At 40.0% G+C, this 13,256-nt stretch overlaps 1 protein-coding gene across 3 annotated transcripts in view; it reads right to left on the bottom strand.

Moving 5' to 3' along the window:
* Positions 1 to 3,120: 3,120 nt before the first annotated feature.
* TRPM6 (transient receptor potential cation channel subfamily M member 6) overlaps positions 3,121 to 13,256 on the bottom strand; it is a 146,985-nt gene continuing 136,849 nt past the window's right edge. For all 3 annotated transcript variants that reach the window (XM_065908140.1, XM_065908139.1, XM_065908138.1), the window contains 3 exons: positions 12,676 to 12,727; positions 7,604 to 7,710; positions 3,121 to 5,124 (listed from right to left, as the gene is read on the bottom strand). In XM_065908140.1, coding sequence (XP_065764212.1) covers positions 4,991 to 5,124; positions 7,604 to 7,710; positions 12,676 to 12,727 — 293 coding nt within the window. In that variant the 3' untranslated portion in view covers positions 3,121 to 4,990. The remainder of the gene's footprint in view (positions 5,125 to 7,603; positions 7,711 to 12,675; positions 12,728 to 13,256) is intronic.

Genomic DNA, 13,256 nt, shown 5'->3' on the forward strand with positions numbered 1-13,256 from the left:
GTAAGCAGTCATTCCTCCTCCTCTCCATTGCTGCTGCCCTCATCTCTTCTTATCCCTTACTACAAAATTCCAGGGTCACATAGGCAATTCCAAAGCATCGCAACAAGGTAACAATTTCCCAGGGCTCCCATGACAAAGCAGAAGACTGGGTGACTTAAACAAGAGAAATTTCTTCCCTCCCGTTCAGGAAGCTGCGAGTCCAAGATGTCAGTGTGACTGATTTCCTCCTAGGCCTCTCACCTTGGTTGGCTTGCAGATGATGCATTCTCTCTGTCTTCACATGGTCTTCACTTTCAGTGTATCTATATCTTAATCTCCTCTTCTTATAAGAACAACAGTAATATTGAGTCAGAGTCCACCCTGATAATCCCACTTAAACTTTATTACCTCTGTAAATACCTTATTTCCAAATACAATTATATTCTAAGGTACCTGGGGTTAGGATTTCCACACATGAAATTTGGGGAGACACGATTCAACCCAGAACACACACCAAGGATTTCTCTGAGTTACGAAAGCATCCTGAGGTTCTGTGATCTCTTACTGGTGACCAATACGAAACAAAGAAAGAGATTCATTACAAGCCAAAGTGCAATCACATGATACCAACGATGATTCCCCCCAAATTCCTCCAATGAAAGGCAGTTATTATTATGTCCACATTTGGACAGTCATTAGCCAAAGGTTTTCTACCATAACAATTGCATGAACTTTCTGATTATTAGTAGCAGATGGAATTTGTAAAGGTTCAAAGTGAAACAAACAAATGAACAAAACCACTAGGGGAAGATGAGAATGCCGAAGGAAGTTAGTTACTAAAAGATGTACAAGCCATAGGCCAGAATTTTCCTATTACTAAACAGCCCTATACTGACAAAATCTAAATCAGCATTAATTAATTTATTTTATAAAACATCAGGCCTTACAAATACCAAGATTCTAAACCTGTTCTTTTTTCATTCTTAAAAATATCATCAATGATGGTACCAGATTTGGGCTTTACTTATCCTGGAAGGCTTTCTTTGGGCAGAAGGTGGCCAAAGACTTTGGCTGTGTAAACCCAAATCCATCAAAAAAGAAAATAAGTAGGAGACACTGTGAAATGATGAACATCATGATTTTGAACCACTTAATTAAGCTTGAAAATAAAAAGGGAGCAATGAGCTTTTTCCCCTTGGAAAGAGAAACAGCAGAAACCACTTTTGTGTTTATACTAGAACAAGTCCACTGAGCATCCTCTGTAAACATTAAATAATGATCACATAATATCAAAAATGAAAGCCCCTTATTATTTATTGAACTGGATCCCACGCTCACAAGAAGGCTTTTAAATGAGATTCTCAAAGGACTTTATAAATGCTCTCTCATTATTGTTCACCTTTGTTTGAAAAGGTAAGTATCTCATCCTCATTTCAGAGCTATGGACTAAAAGAAAGGGTAAAAGAAATATATAAAATTAAACCAAATCTGCCAGTGATAGAGATCAAGGGTTGTTATCCCTTGAGGACTTAAAGTTCCTTTTGAAAAATTAAGCAACTTCACTAATTATTTTTAGGAGGGCATTTCACTAAAATATACTTTATCTGTACATCAAGGTCTAGGAAGAAAACTCACAAAATAAAAACTGTGCTAAATAAAAAAAACCAGTGTGGCTTCCAGAACCCTTTCTATTCTGTGTACCCACCCATGTGGCTGGAGATTTGAAATGCTATTTAAGTCTCATTTTCCTTCAGAAGCTAACCTCTGTGGAATAAAATGCTGTTAAGGGGGAAAAAAATCTTTTCTGTCATTTGACTTTAACTTATGATAAATTAGCTTCAACTAGTTTCTTAGAAAATTGCCCAAGAAATGACTACAGAAAATTAAATACCAAGACTTCAAAGAGGCAAACACACAGCCTTCAAATTCCGACCTCAGAGAATAATCCTTCCTTTCTCATGCTTTGGAGAGATGTGAGTAAAGAAATCATACTAGGGCATGGTAATGAACCATCTTTCAAATGACTTTTCTATCAATCTTCTTTTCAAAGGGTAATAAAGTGATGATTATTTCTAGGCAGTTTCTGGGAAGTTATCATCTCATTTCAATAGTCACCAGTAAGAAGGATGGTAGTCTGGTATTATTGCCATGACGATAAGGGCAAGAACTGGTTGAGAATTCAATAGACAAGGTGTAGGTTGTTAAAAGCTATTTCCTGGAAAATTAAAACAGAGAGAGATCAAAAGAATTGTGTTGGGTCTTAAGGAATTGGTAATCATTCCCTTCTAGATTAAAAATGCAAATCTGATTTGTTAACTAGTAAATGAAATCCATTATCATGTGAAGGTTTTATTATTTCTTTCAACAAATAAAGTTGAAAGCTTATTACATGCCAAGCTTTGTGGTAGATGCCGGTGACTGATGGAGAAAGGCTACAAGCCATGACGGGAACATCTATGTCATGACTTCTAGAGTGTGAGTGATCTCATCTAAAACAATAACAAACAACAGCAACAACAAAAATTTTTTTTCAACTTTTCATTAAATGGTTGTTAGGGAAGTTTTAGTCACCCAGAACTTGTTTAGCAAGGCCACAGAAAATAGCATGGTGAGAAAGACTCAAAACTACATCTGATCTCACTCCCCAGAGTTGTTACTAGAAGCTTAAAGATGTCATGGGGCAGAAGTTACCCTAGGAGCACACAGCCCCAAGAAGGGAATGCCTGTGCTCAGGATGCCTTCTGGAAGGACTCCCAAGAACCTAGCTGTTTCTCTGGTCCCCAGATTCAGATGCCATCTGTGAGATGGGCTTAGGGCTCCTATAAGGATGATGCAGTCCATTTTTCCTCAGTGGTTCCTAAAACCATCCCAGTTATGTCTTTTCATTTGCCCTAATTCTCATATCCCAGTCTAAACTTACTGCTCACTGGCAGATAGAATATGGGACACATCTCTGCGTTCAACACTCCCCCAAAAGTCAAATTTTTCAGCACTCACCAGAAATCCAAACCTGGAACAACAACCAAAACAGAAAGAAGTATAAGACTTGCCACTTTTTAAGGGCAAAGAAATGTTATGTGCACTGCACCCTCATCTCTTACACATTACAGAGAAGGCACTTAATAAATACCTGTCGAATAAAATTAACCAAATGAATGAATTCATTCATCTGTGGTCATGAATCAAAGTCATGATTATCACATTGGTATTTTCCTGTCAGCTATCCCATGGTGACCTTTGTCCAGGGTTTCATCTTTTTAAAATGCTATTCTGGTGATATTTTCTTAAAAAGAGAGACACAAAACCACAACACAGAAAAGAAAAATCAAAATGTATTTTTTCAAGTTCCATTCCAGGTAACAGATATTTGACCAATGAATTAAAGCTTTCTAGTATGGCCTTGGATATGAAAATTGCCTCTTTCCATAGTTGAACACGGCTCTGAAGTGAGTACCAACAGATCTCTTGCTGATTTTCAGAACAGGATAAAGCAGTTAAGCTATAAAGAAGCATTAACAATTTATCCTCATTGCCAATCAAGAAATCACCCAGATTTCCCACCTCCCACCACCCCCAAGACCAAAGTAAAAGGGCTGTAAATCAGCCATCATGCATCTCACAAAAATCATACACTATCCTTGGCAAACCAAATCCTTGGCTTCCCATCCCCCTACCTTTGGGCAACATTTCCCCACAGTATAACCTAGGAATACAGGAGCTCTGATCTGAAAGGAAGCCAGCTAATGTAAGGGCTAACGGTAAGGATAAGGTAAAAATTTCAAGCCCCAGGAGGCTTGTTGCTGATAGATTGGAATGCTTTTTAATGAGGAAAGGAGATGAGAGGAGGTGGGGGAAGGTACCCAGCCCTTCAAGTCCTCCTTGGGGGAACATTTTGTGCTTGTTCTGAGGTAGGGTGACCCTTGATAAGTGCGAAAGAGGGATGACTGATCCCCCAAACATGTTGTACAGTGTGGCTTTGAGGGACCCTTTCTTCAGGCTTCTGAAACTGATCACATGTGCTCAGGCCATACTTAAACTATACACTCCAGCACTCCTGAAGCCACCAGAACTCTGCACTGCAATGAATCAAAATTTTCAAAGCATGTTTTCATTCAGAAACCCCATCTTTACTTATATGACCTGACATAGAGTAATTCAGCTTGTAATATTATATACCCAGCTTTGAAAAAGGGAGTAATTCTTACGAGGTTGGCTTACTCAACTCTAACCAATAGTGTCCCTGAGCTTAAGGGAAGGGAAAACATTTCTTAATAATTGCTAGTTTTATATATTCTTGTTCCCTTAAAAAAAAAAGAAAATGCTAGGGCATTTGTCTTAGATTTCCCTTTCCTCTCTTCTAGAGAAACCTGAAATGCCCAGTGATTATATGATCCACTGATGATACTCAAACTCAGTAGATATCACTAGGATGCTACCTTTTCACTGACTAGTTTGTGCAGGAGCGTCCTCCAGTCTGTGCAAATAAACCTTCTCTCTATTGTTTTCCTTTCTGTCACTATATAAAGCCCTATGCTGCTGGAAAGGAGAGAGGAGGAAGTCAAGTGACTTTTTTATGTACAACTATATACATAAATACAATATGGGGGTTAGGTGATGAATAGCAGTGGAGGTTAGAGTCTGCACACAGAGTGAGAAAATAAATTAATCTGTCTGGTTCTTTTAAGTGCCCAGCATTCTGCACCAAGAAATGAGGTATGAAGGAGCAGCTTTCCCAGTTGATTCATCCAAATGTCTTCCTGTGCAACTTAAGCATGATGAACCCTGCACAAGGGTCAATGTCTAGGAAAACCCATTCATCAAACAAGGGGGAAGTCCTTGGACAAGAGAGACCTGAGACTCGGAAGGCACGTCCCAGAAGGCCCTCGGGGTAAGGCCATTCTGGCGGAGGCTCTGACATCATCAGTGTTACATCCCCAATCTATGCTACCACAGAGTTCACGGAAGGCAGGGCAAAGGCTGTCGTCTTCTTACTTCTGCTCTGTTTTTTTTTTTACAATCGTGTGAGGTCCTCTGGAGAATTACTACCCTCTTCGCCCGCTGGAGTCTCCTCAGCTGGTTCTATTTTGATCTCAAGTCCAAAGGCAGAACTTATCCTTCCAGGAGAATAGTCATTTCTTTTTAAGTCTGCAAGGAAGACAGTTAAGACAGTGATAGGGAAACCTTAAGAACGTGATGTTCAGATAGACTGGACTTTAGGCCGAGTGCTCAGGGAAGACTCTTCCCCCTCTGATGTGTGAAACTCAAACCCTCAACCTATCCAAGGTACACCCCGCCAGGCACACACGTGACTCTAACTCCCAAAGGCTGGGTTCACTGTGGCAAGACGCGGTTGCTTATAGCGCCCTTGAGACATGACGTGGCCAGAGTTAAGTGAGGCAATACTAGAAACTGGGCATTTTCACTGTTGAATGATGGCAGAGTCAGACTGTTCAGTCAAAATGGTGGACTTGAGACATCAGTGCTCAGTTTTCTGCAACAAAAATGGACCTCAGGTTTGGCTGAACCTCTAAAAGCATCGTCCAATGATCAAATTCTCTGCTTCCTGAAGCCTCCTTCTTTAGTTCAACAGGGAAATTACAAGAAATCATTAACAAGGGCAACCCTTGGGGAGAACTTAAGGACGACAGTGAGCTTTAAATGTTTGGATATCATGGTATATACCATGTTGATTAAATTTGTTAAGCTTAAACATACATTCCTTTATAGTGTTTTAATATTAAATGGGGACTATCTGGACATAAAACTAATACATACTATAGTTTGATAGTAGCCAACACTTATTACATTGCTTCAATCCTTATACCACCTTTATGAGGTGCTATCATTCCCAGCTCACAGATGAGAATGAGGTCCAAGGTCACAAAACTAGTACAAAGCATTCCTGGGATGTGAGCTCAACCTATGGACCCCATGCTCTTATACACTTTCCAAAATAACTTTAAAAAAAAAAAAAAAACCACAGTAAAACATAAACAAAAAGAAAAATCACCCCTACTCCTGTTTTCTGAGCTAAGCTTTTTTAAATTCAAATTACCAAATGTTCGAGTAAATGAGGATATTTCTTATTTTCATTTAAATGTGTTAACTAAGGTTTTGAAAGGAAATAAGGTTTAGGTCTAGAAATGCAGGAATTCTTGAATGACTCAAAAGTCACCATGGTAGGGAAAGGCAAAAAGGAAGGAGATGGAGGAACCTTAATCCTACAGAAAAGGTGACTGGATGGAAGCAGTGAGTTACGCCTCAAATTTCCCTTAATCCTGGCTGATCAGATATAGTACCTGTGTCTTCAAGAACAAGAAGTGGTCCTGCCCAGGAAACAATGAATCAGAACCGGGAAGAGGTCAGCACCTGAGGATGCTGAGTTAATGAGCTAGATTCTGGCCTGTGATCATAGGCTGGGAGATACGTGTCAGCTCCTGCCTCCCAGAGGACCCTTACCTGGAGGCCTGGATGTGGCTCAGTCCAGCCCCCGCTCCTTCCTGGGCTCTTGCGATCCAGACAGGAGGTCCATGGGCAGCTCAGCCAACGTGCCGAGGACTGTCCTCTTTGCCCACTTCCACTGTGTGGGTTGTGAGAAGGGGTCCTGGGCAGCCGCCAGATGACAGCGAGACCCCACTCTCTGTACCACTCGAGTCTGACATCCCCACCACAACCTCCCCGGCCGACAAGCTACTCCCTGCTGGAACTGGGAGCTGTTACCCATCCCAGTCTCCTGTGCATCGTGCCCACAAGAGCAAGTCCTGCCTTCAACTCCAACAAGATTAGAAACTGCCTTTCTTTGCTGTAAATTTTCACCTACTCCATCCTAAGTTACAGTGGATGTTGATCTTTTACTGATTTCCAATTTGGGGTCCAATCACTTATGATAAGGCTGAAAGGGCTACTCAGCTTAAAAGATGTGAAATTCCATTTTAAGAACAAGTGTGGTACAACCTTAGAGAAACAGGGAGTGAGCTGAGACAGACATAAAGCATCCCTTCTGAGATAAAAAGGAAAGAATGCGACAGAGTTGGGGCTGCCAACTTGGGGCCCACAGACCCCCGGCTGTTGCCTTTTATGTTAGGAATATTTTTCTGTGCTGAGTCTATTAGTCTTAGAGAAAGCATGTCACACTATCAAATCAGATTTTAAAAACATATCTCGTAATGTATGTTGACAGGGGTAGGTTTTTATCATAAAAAGCACTACTTTGATTGATAGCTGTTGCTTCCCTCCATGCCCCAGTCTCCCAAATGTCCAGTGAGTAAATAAGAACAGAGCAGAAATACTGTGGGCATCACACAAGATCCAAGGGGTGGGGGTGCGATGGGGGGAATCTGCCTCCATCCAATTTTACCCCCAATTAAGTAGGTGGAACTTTTCCCTTAGAGACTGTGACAAGCATTGGGCCTGATGTTGTTTTATCACATTTTGGCAGAACCTGAAGTAAATCTCTGTCCTTTTAATCCCTTTAGAGACTTGAAAAATTTGCAGTCAGAAAGTCAGGCCTCGACTGCGAATGAGATAAAAAAGTGATTAAGATTTTCTACTCCATCCCAGGTTACAATGGCCGTTGCTCAATGAGAGATTTACTTAGAGAAAAATAGAATTGTTTGGGGCGTACCCGGGAGTTTGAGCTTCCGGCAGCAGGAGTTGCAACGATGTTTTGCAATGAAGCTTCTAATTGCATCTTCCCCTAAGTTGGCTGGTCCAAACACCATTCCTCTTGATCTAGAGGAAATATCAGAATATCAATTAGATCACAGCTAAGAAAAAGGAGCTCAACTAGGATTCTCTCAGATACCGAACAGTATCCCATAGTAACCCAGTAAACTTGAAGGAGCCAACAAAGAACAGAGCACTTGGGGGAAGCAACAATGTTAGGTCTGCACATTTAAAATTCAAATGCACTTCAATCTTTGTACCCAACTCCAAGACCTACTGTGAAACTCATTTCCACACTAATCTGATAGAAAAGTGAATTTTCTATATACCACAGTAAAACAAAATACAGTGAGACCCTTTTTCATGCATATGGGGTGAGAGAATGACATTCACTACCAACTGTTCTAGTAGAAAACCCGAAAGGTAAGTATGCAATAAAATAAATTTGCTATTGGAGAACCCCTTCTGAAAAGACTGATGTGCATTGTTTCAAACCCAAATACTGTTCTGCACATAATCAATGTCCTCAAACACAAAAGCCCAACAAAATCCGACACCCAGGATTCATGGCTCTTTCGATAGCTCCTTCTACTCTGCAAACTGCTATGGCAGTTTTCTGGGCTCTCAGTGAAAAGACATGACAAGTAGAAGACAATGATTTTATGGAAGTAAACTTAGGGGACAAAATTACAAACAGAATCATATATAGTAGGCACATTTTGAACACTCTGTAAGTGATCTATTATAGATTCTCATAATACTATAAATTTATAATAGATTCCAGGGTCAAAATTTACCCATTATAAGATCATATACAACCATCATTCTTCGGCTGACATGCTACACACCATGGAACACAGCACACCAGAAATACCTCCAAAGAAACTTTATGAAAGCTAATATTTTATTTTAATGACATGCAGAGTGGAAAACAGCACATTTTAAAATCTGAACTCAATTACCGCTCTTAAATACCATGTCTTAAGAAAAAAGAAAAGCAAACTATCACAAAAGGAAACAATAAACTTTGCTTCTAAGGAATGTGGTTTTTCAAAAGGGACGTGGTGTAAAAATGGACTTTTTTTTCCATCTGAGTATTGAAACATTTATCTCAGTTTCCACTTCCTTTTGGCAGAATAACAGTAGCTGCTCTGAAGATGTGCCAAGCTCAGAACGAGGGCTGATGTCAGTTTGATCTCAGATTGCCTCTTTGCTCTGAGGCGGGTAGGTGGAGGAAACCTCTTGGGAAGATGACATGAACAGACACCCAGGATTAACTTTCCTGGTCACTCAATCGCCCTTACACAACACGGCTCTCGCGGTGTTTACCAGACTGCATAAGCTGCCTTTTGTTAACTATTCCTCTTTCAGTCTACATGGTAAGGAATCACTTCTTCAAGGTGAAACCAAATGTGGCAAAGAAGTAGAATCACACAGTATTTAGTACCAGAATTCTATGATGCTAATAATATGAAAAACAAAGGTGGTTTTTGAGTCATTAAAATTGCAGGATTCCTTTTATAGCCTCTCTGGCATGACCCTATTGGAACATATCACTCTTCTGCCTTCCACATCGCTATTTCTTTCCCCCCCAGTAAAGCATGAAAGTTCCCAACTTAGAAATGTAACACTGATTCTCAGATAAAAGCTGTAAACGAAACCATTTCCCTCTATGAGCTTTGTTCAAGTTAAGACAAAAGAATCAAAATTACTATAATATGTATGTATCAAGGGTTCAACCACTCCGAGTGGAGAGTGGAGAGAGGAAAGTGAAGGAAGGTTGTAGGGACAGTAATACACCATGCCTACAGCCTTGCACTCTCAGACAACCGTGCCTGAAAAAATATACAACTGTTTTCCAGATTTTTCACAGCACAGGAAAGCAGGTGGTAACTTGGTTTCACATTCGAGGAAATGCTAATTAGTGCCATGTACATAGAGATTTACTAAAGAACATCTCATCATTATCATTTCATACTTGTCAAATGCCTGAAACCATCAATGCAGTAAGGGGGTGGGGGGGATGCAATCCCAAACTACCAATAACACTTGAGGCAACCTCCACTGAGGGTCAGTGACCTGAGGAACCAAGGTGAGTGGCCAGAGAGCATTTGTGAGAGAAGGTATAATGATTTGGTCTTCGCATGCAAGGGCAAAGTTCACATGTTGGGGAAAGTTATGAGACAACAGGCATTAGAGGCAATATCAGAATTTGCACCACAAAATATCTTCCCTCCTGGTAGAGGATCATTCCCTTTCATTGACCCTCTTCTCCTCATAGGCAAGTTACCATCTCCACTGAGCTTCAGTTTCCTCATTTGTGAACAGGGATTGAAGACATTTCCTTCTAAGGTTATTGTTAAGAGTAAAATAAACAACATGTGACAGCACTTGCTCCTCAAACTTTTTTTTTGGTGGGGCGGGGGGCTGTAGGCTGCACTGCGAGGCATGCAGCATCTTAGTTCCACTGGCCAGGGATGGAACTCACGCCCCCCTGTAGTGGAAGCATGGAGCCTTAACCACTGAATCTCCAGGAAAGTCCCTCTCAAACTTTTATTTACACCAAATCACCTGAAGATCTTCTTTTCATTGGAAAAGACCCTGATGCTGGGAAAGACTGAAGGCAGGAGGAGAAGGGGACGACAGGATGAGATGGTTGGATGGCATCACCAACACAATGGACATGAATTTGATCAAGCTCCGGGAGATGGTGAAGGATGGAAGCCAGGCAAGCTGCAGTCCATGGAGTCACAGAGTCGGACCCCACTGAATGACTGAACAGCAGCAAAGGCAGGGTCTCAGGAGGCTGCATTTCTAACCATCTTCCAGGTGATGCTGGTGCTATTGGTCCTGGCCATGCTTTGTGCAGCACAAGTTTAACATATAAGAGGCATCCGGAAATGTGAGCCTCATTGAACTAATCAGATGTTATTCTCCACATTGTGAGAAAATAGTACTTATTATCTTCACCATGAAGATGAAGAACATTTGCACCAAAATTAGGTGACCCCACAAAACCAGACAGGCTATAGTGATACCAACCTATCAGTTTCCAGTGTTCCCATCCTCAGTCATTAAAAAATGTTTGCTATAAGACAGAGGCTCCCAACCCTGACTGCCCACTAGAACCACATGGGAAACTTTCGAAAAATACAGACATCAGGGTCCCATCCTGAGATTCTGACTTGAGGATAATTCTGAACAGCTTTTTTGTTTAAAGTTCCCTAGGTGACCCTAATAGAAATTGAGACACACTGGCTTATAAAATGCAATTAAATACTTAACTGTCAAGAGGAATAATATAATCTTCTTAGAATTCGAAAAGTTGGAAATATTCAGGTCATATTAAATATACATACCAAGGTCAAAATTTAATAAATGATATAGATAAAGTATACATAAACTTGATTCATTATATATGCAAAACTTTTCACTGCAAAATTATAAAAAGTTTCTACTACAAACTCTTGGGCATACAGGACCACTGGAGAAATAATACATATTTTTAGCTAAAAAAATAGCTGTTATTGTTTATCTGTACACTAAGGGTTACAACATGAACTCCAGGGTCAAATATCATGGGGTTTGGATGCAGAGGAGCAATATAGCCCACTTTTATTTTCTCTAGCTTACCTGATTCAAAGAAACAGCTAATACACTTTTAGATGTACCTCCTTGTAGAGACACCTACAGATGGTACCATATTTAGATTAAATCACTCAGTAAAAGAATATAGCATTAAAGTAGTGAATAACTACAATATGAGTCCATGGGAGGGAAATAAAAGTTTCAGAGTTCATCATATAGAAATCACCCATTTTTGTAAATATACATATATATATATATACACACACACACACACAACTCACAGACCAACTTTAGACACTTAGGACAACTAAGAAATTAAAATGTCATATGCTGCTGCTGCTGCTGCGTCGCTTCAGTCGTGTCCATCTCTGTGCGACCCCATAGACGGCAGCCCACTAGGCTCCCCCATCCCTGGGATTCTCCAGGCAAGAGCACTGGAGTGGGTTGCCATTGCCTTCTCCGATGTCATATGCTAGCAGTTCTCAAAAGTGTGGAGTTTAGGCCAGCAGAATTAGAATCATCTGGGAACTTGCGACATTATGTGAACACATCCCAAACCCACTGAATTAGAAACCAGGGGCAAAAGCTGGAGGTAAAGGGCAGCAAACTGTGTTTTAACAAGCATGATGAAAGTTTATGTTTGAAAACCACTGTCGTTTTTCTATATTGATCCATCGTTAATCACCACTTTTTTCCTTAATCATCACTTCTTTTTACTCCACCTTTAATACCACCTCAGATCCTTTACTGCCAAGTCCTCCCAAAAGCCTGCTCATGGGATAAAATGTCCATGGGAATTCAAAGGACAGGCAGATGACTCATCTCTCTGTATAATTTACCATCCTGAATTAATAGACAATCTGATGACTCCATATCTAAGCCCCACAGTTTGGGCCTCTCACAGATTTGCTGTTACTAAATAGCACACTTTCTGCCCCCAGCTTTAATTTTATAGGCATGTGATGGAGGACGCTGCCCATGACAAGAATAAAATGACTCCATTGTGAAGACAACAAAGGAAACTGTCTCTCCTATGACATTGTCTTCATGTCAAAGCCTGTAGAGGCTGAACTTACCCATATTTCTCTTTTGTCTGGGATACTAGAAAACTCAGAATCAAATCTGCAACAAACTTCTGGCTACAGCATTGGTCTTTATATAATTTCCATTTTTGTCTATGTACTAACAACTCCAGATTTAATCATATTCTTGTTTTTTGGCCCTCATTTCCTAATCTATACATTCTTCAAAACTGTATTTTAAATCTTACTGTATTTTATCATATTTGATACAGATATTTGGGGATATAGATACAGACATGGACAAAAGCTGCCTCAAAATCTTCCTAGGATCTAGGCAAGATATATAAGTGCTAAAAAATTATGTTTAAGAAATCATGTACAATGTGTCAAATGCAATTTTCTAAGTGATAAATTAACTTACTGTTTGTCTTCAGGTTTTATTACAGATGGATCTGTCAAATTTTCTCCAACACCTCCAAAGAAAAAGAAAATTCATTTAGTAAGTGGGGAGTTTCACTTTCTCAGAAATTCAAGAAAATAATAACCAAGTTTTATTTCCTTTCTTTAAACCTATATCCACACTGTGGTAAATTCAACATCATATGAATTTACTATACTATAAAACTTGTCCAAGCAAGTTTGAAAACTTTAGTTCATGCACTATCTCCTGCAACCCCCTCTATTACGCTATAATAAACCTCTAGGCTACAAATGAGTGCATTTTGAAGTGTTCACAGTTACTGACAATGGCATCCATCATTCATTTATCACTCGTATACACTAGACAGTCTAATTTTATTTTTTCTAACTCTTGACAATCATGAAAGAAAAGTATTAGTATGCTGATAGCCTTATTTTACCAATGAGTACACTGATGTTCAAAGATATTAAGCAATTTGTCAGAGGTTGCACAGACCACAAGAGGTCATAACAGGATTCAAGCTGAGCCAAAGCCTGTGGCCTAGTCCGTGGTCTCTTTAGATGGAGTCCATCACTGCTCAG

This window comes from Muntiacus reevesi, chromosome 17 (genome assembly GCF_963930625.1).
Source record: "Muntiacus reevesi chromosome 17, mMunRee1.1, whole genome shotgun sequence".
NCBI lineage: Eukaryota > Metazoa > Chordata > Mammalia > Artiodactyla > Cervidae > Muntiacus > Muntiacus reevesi.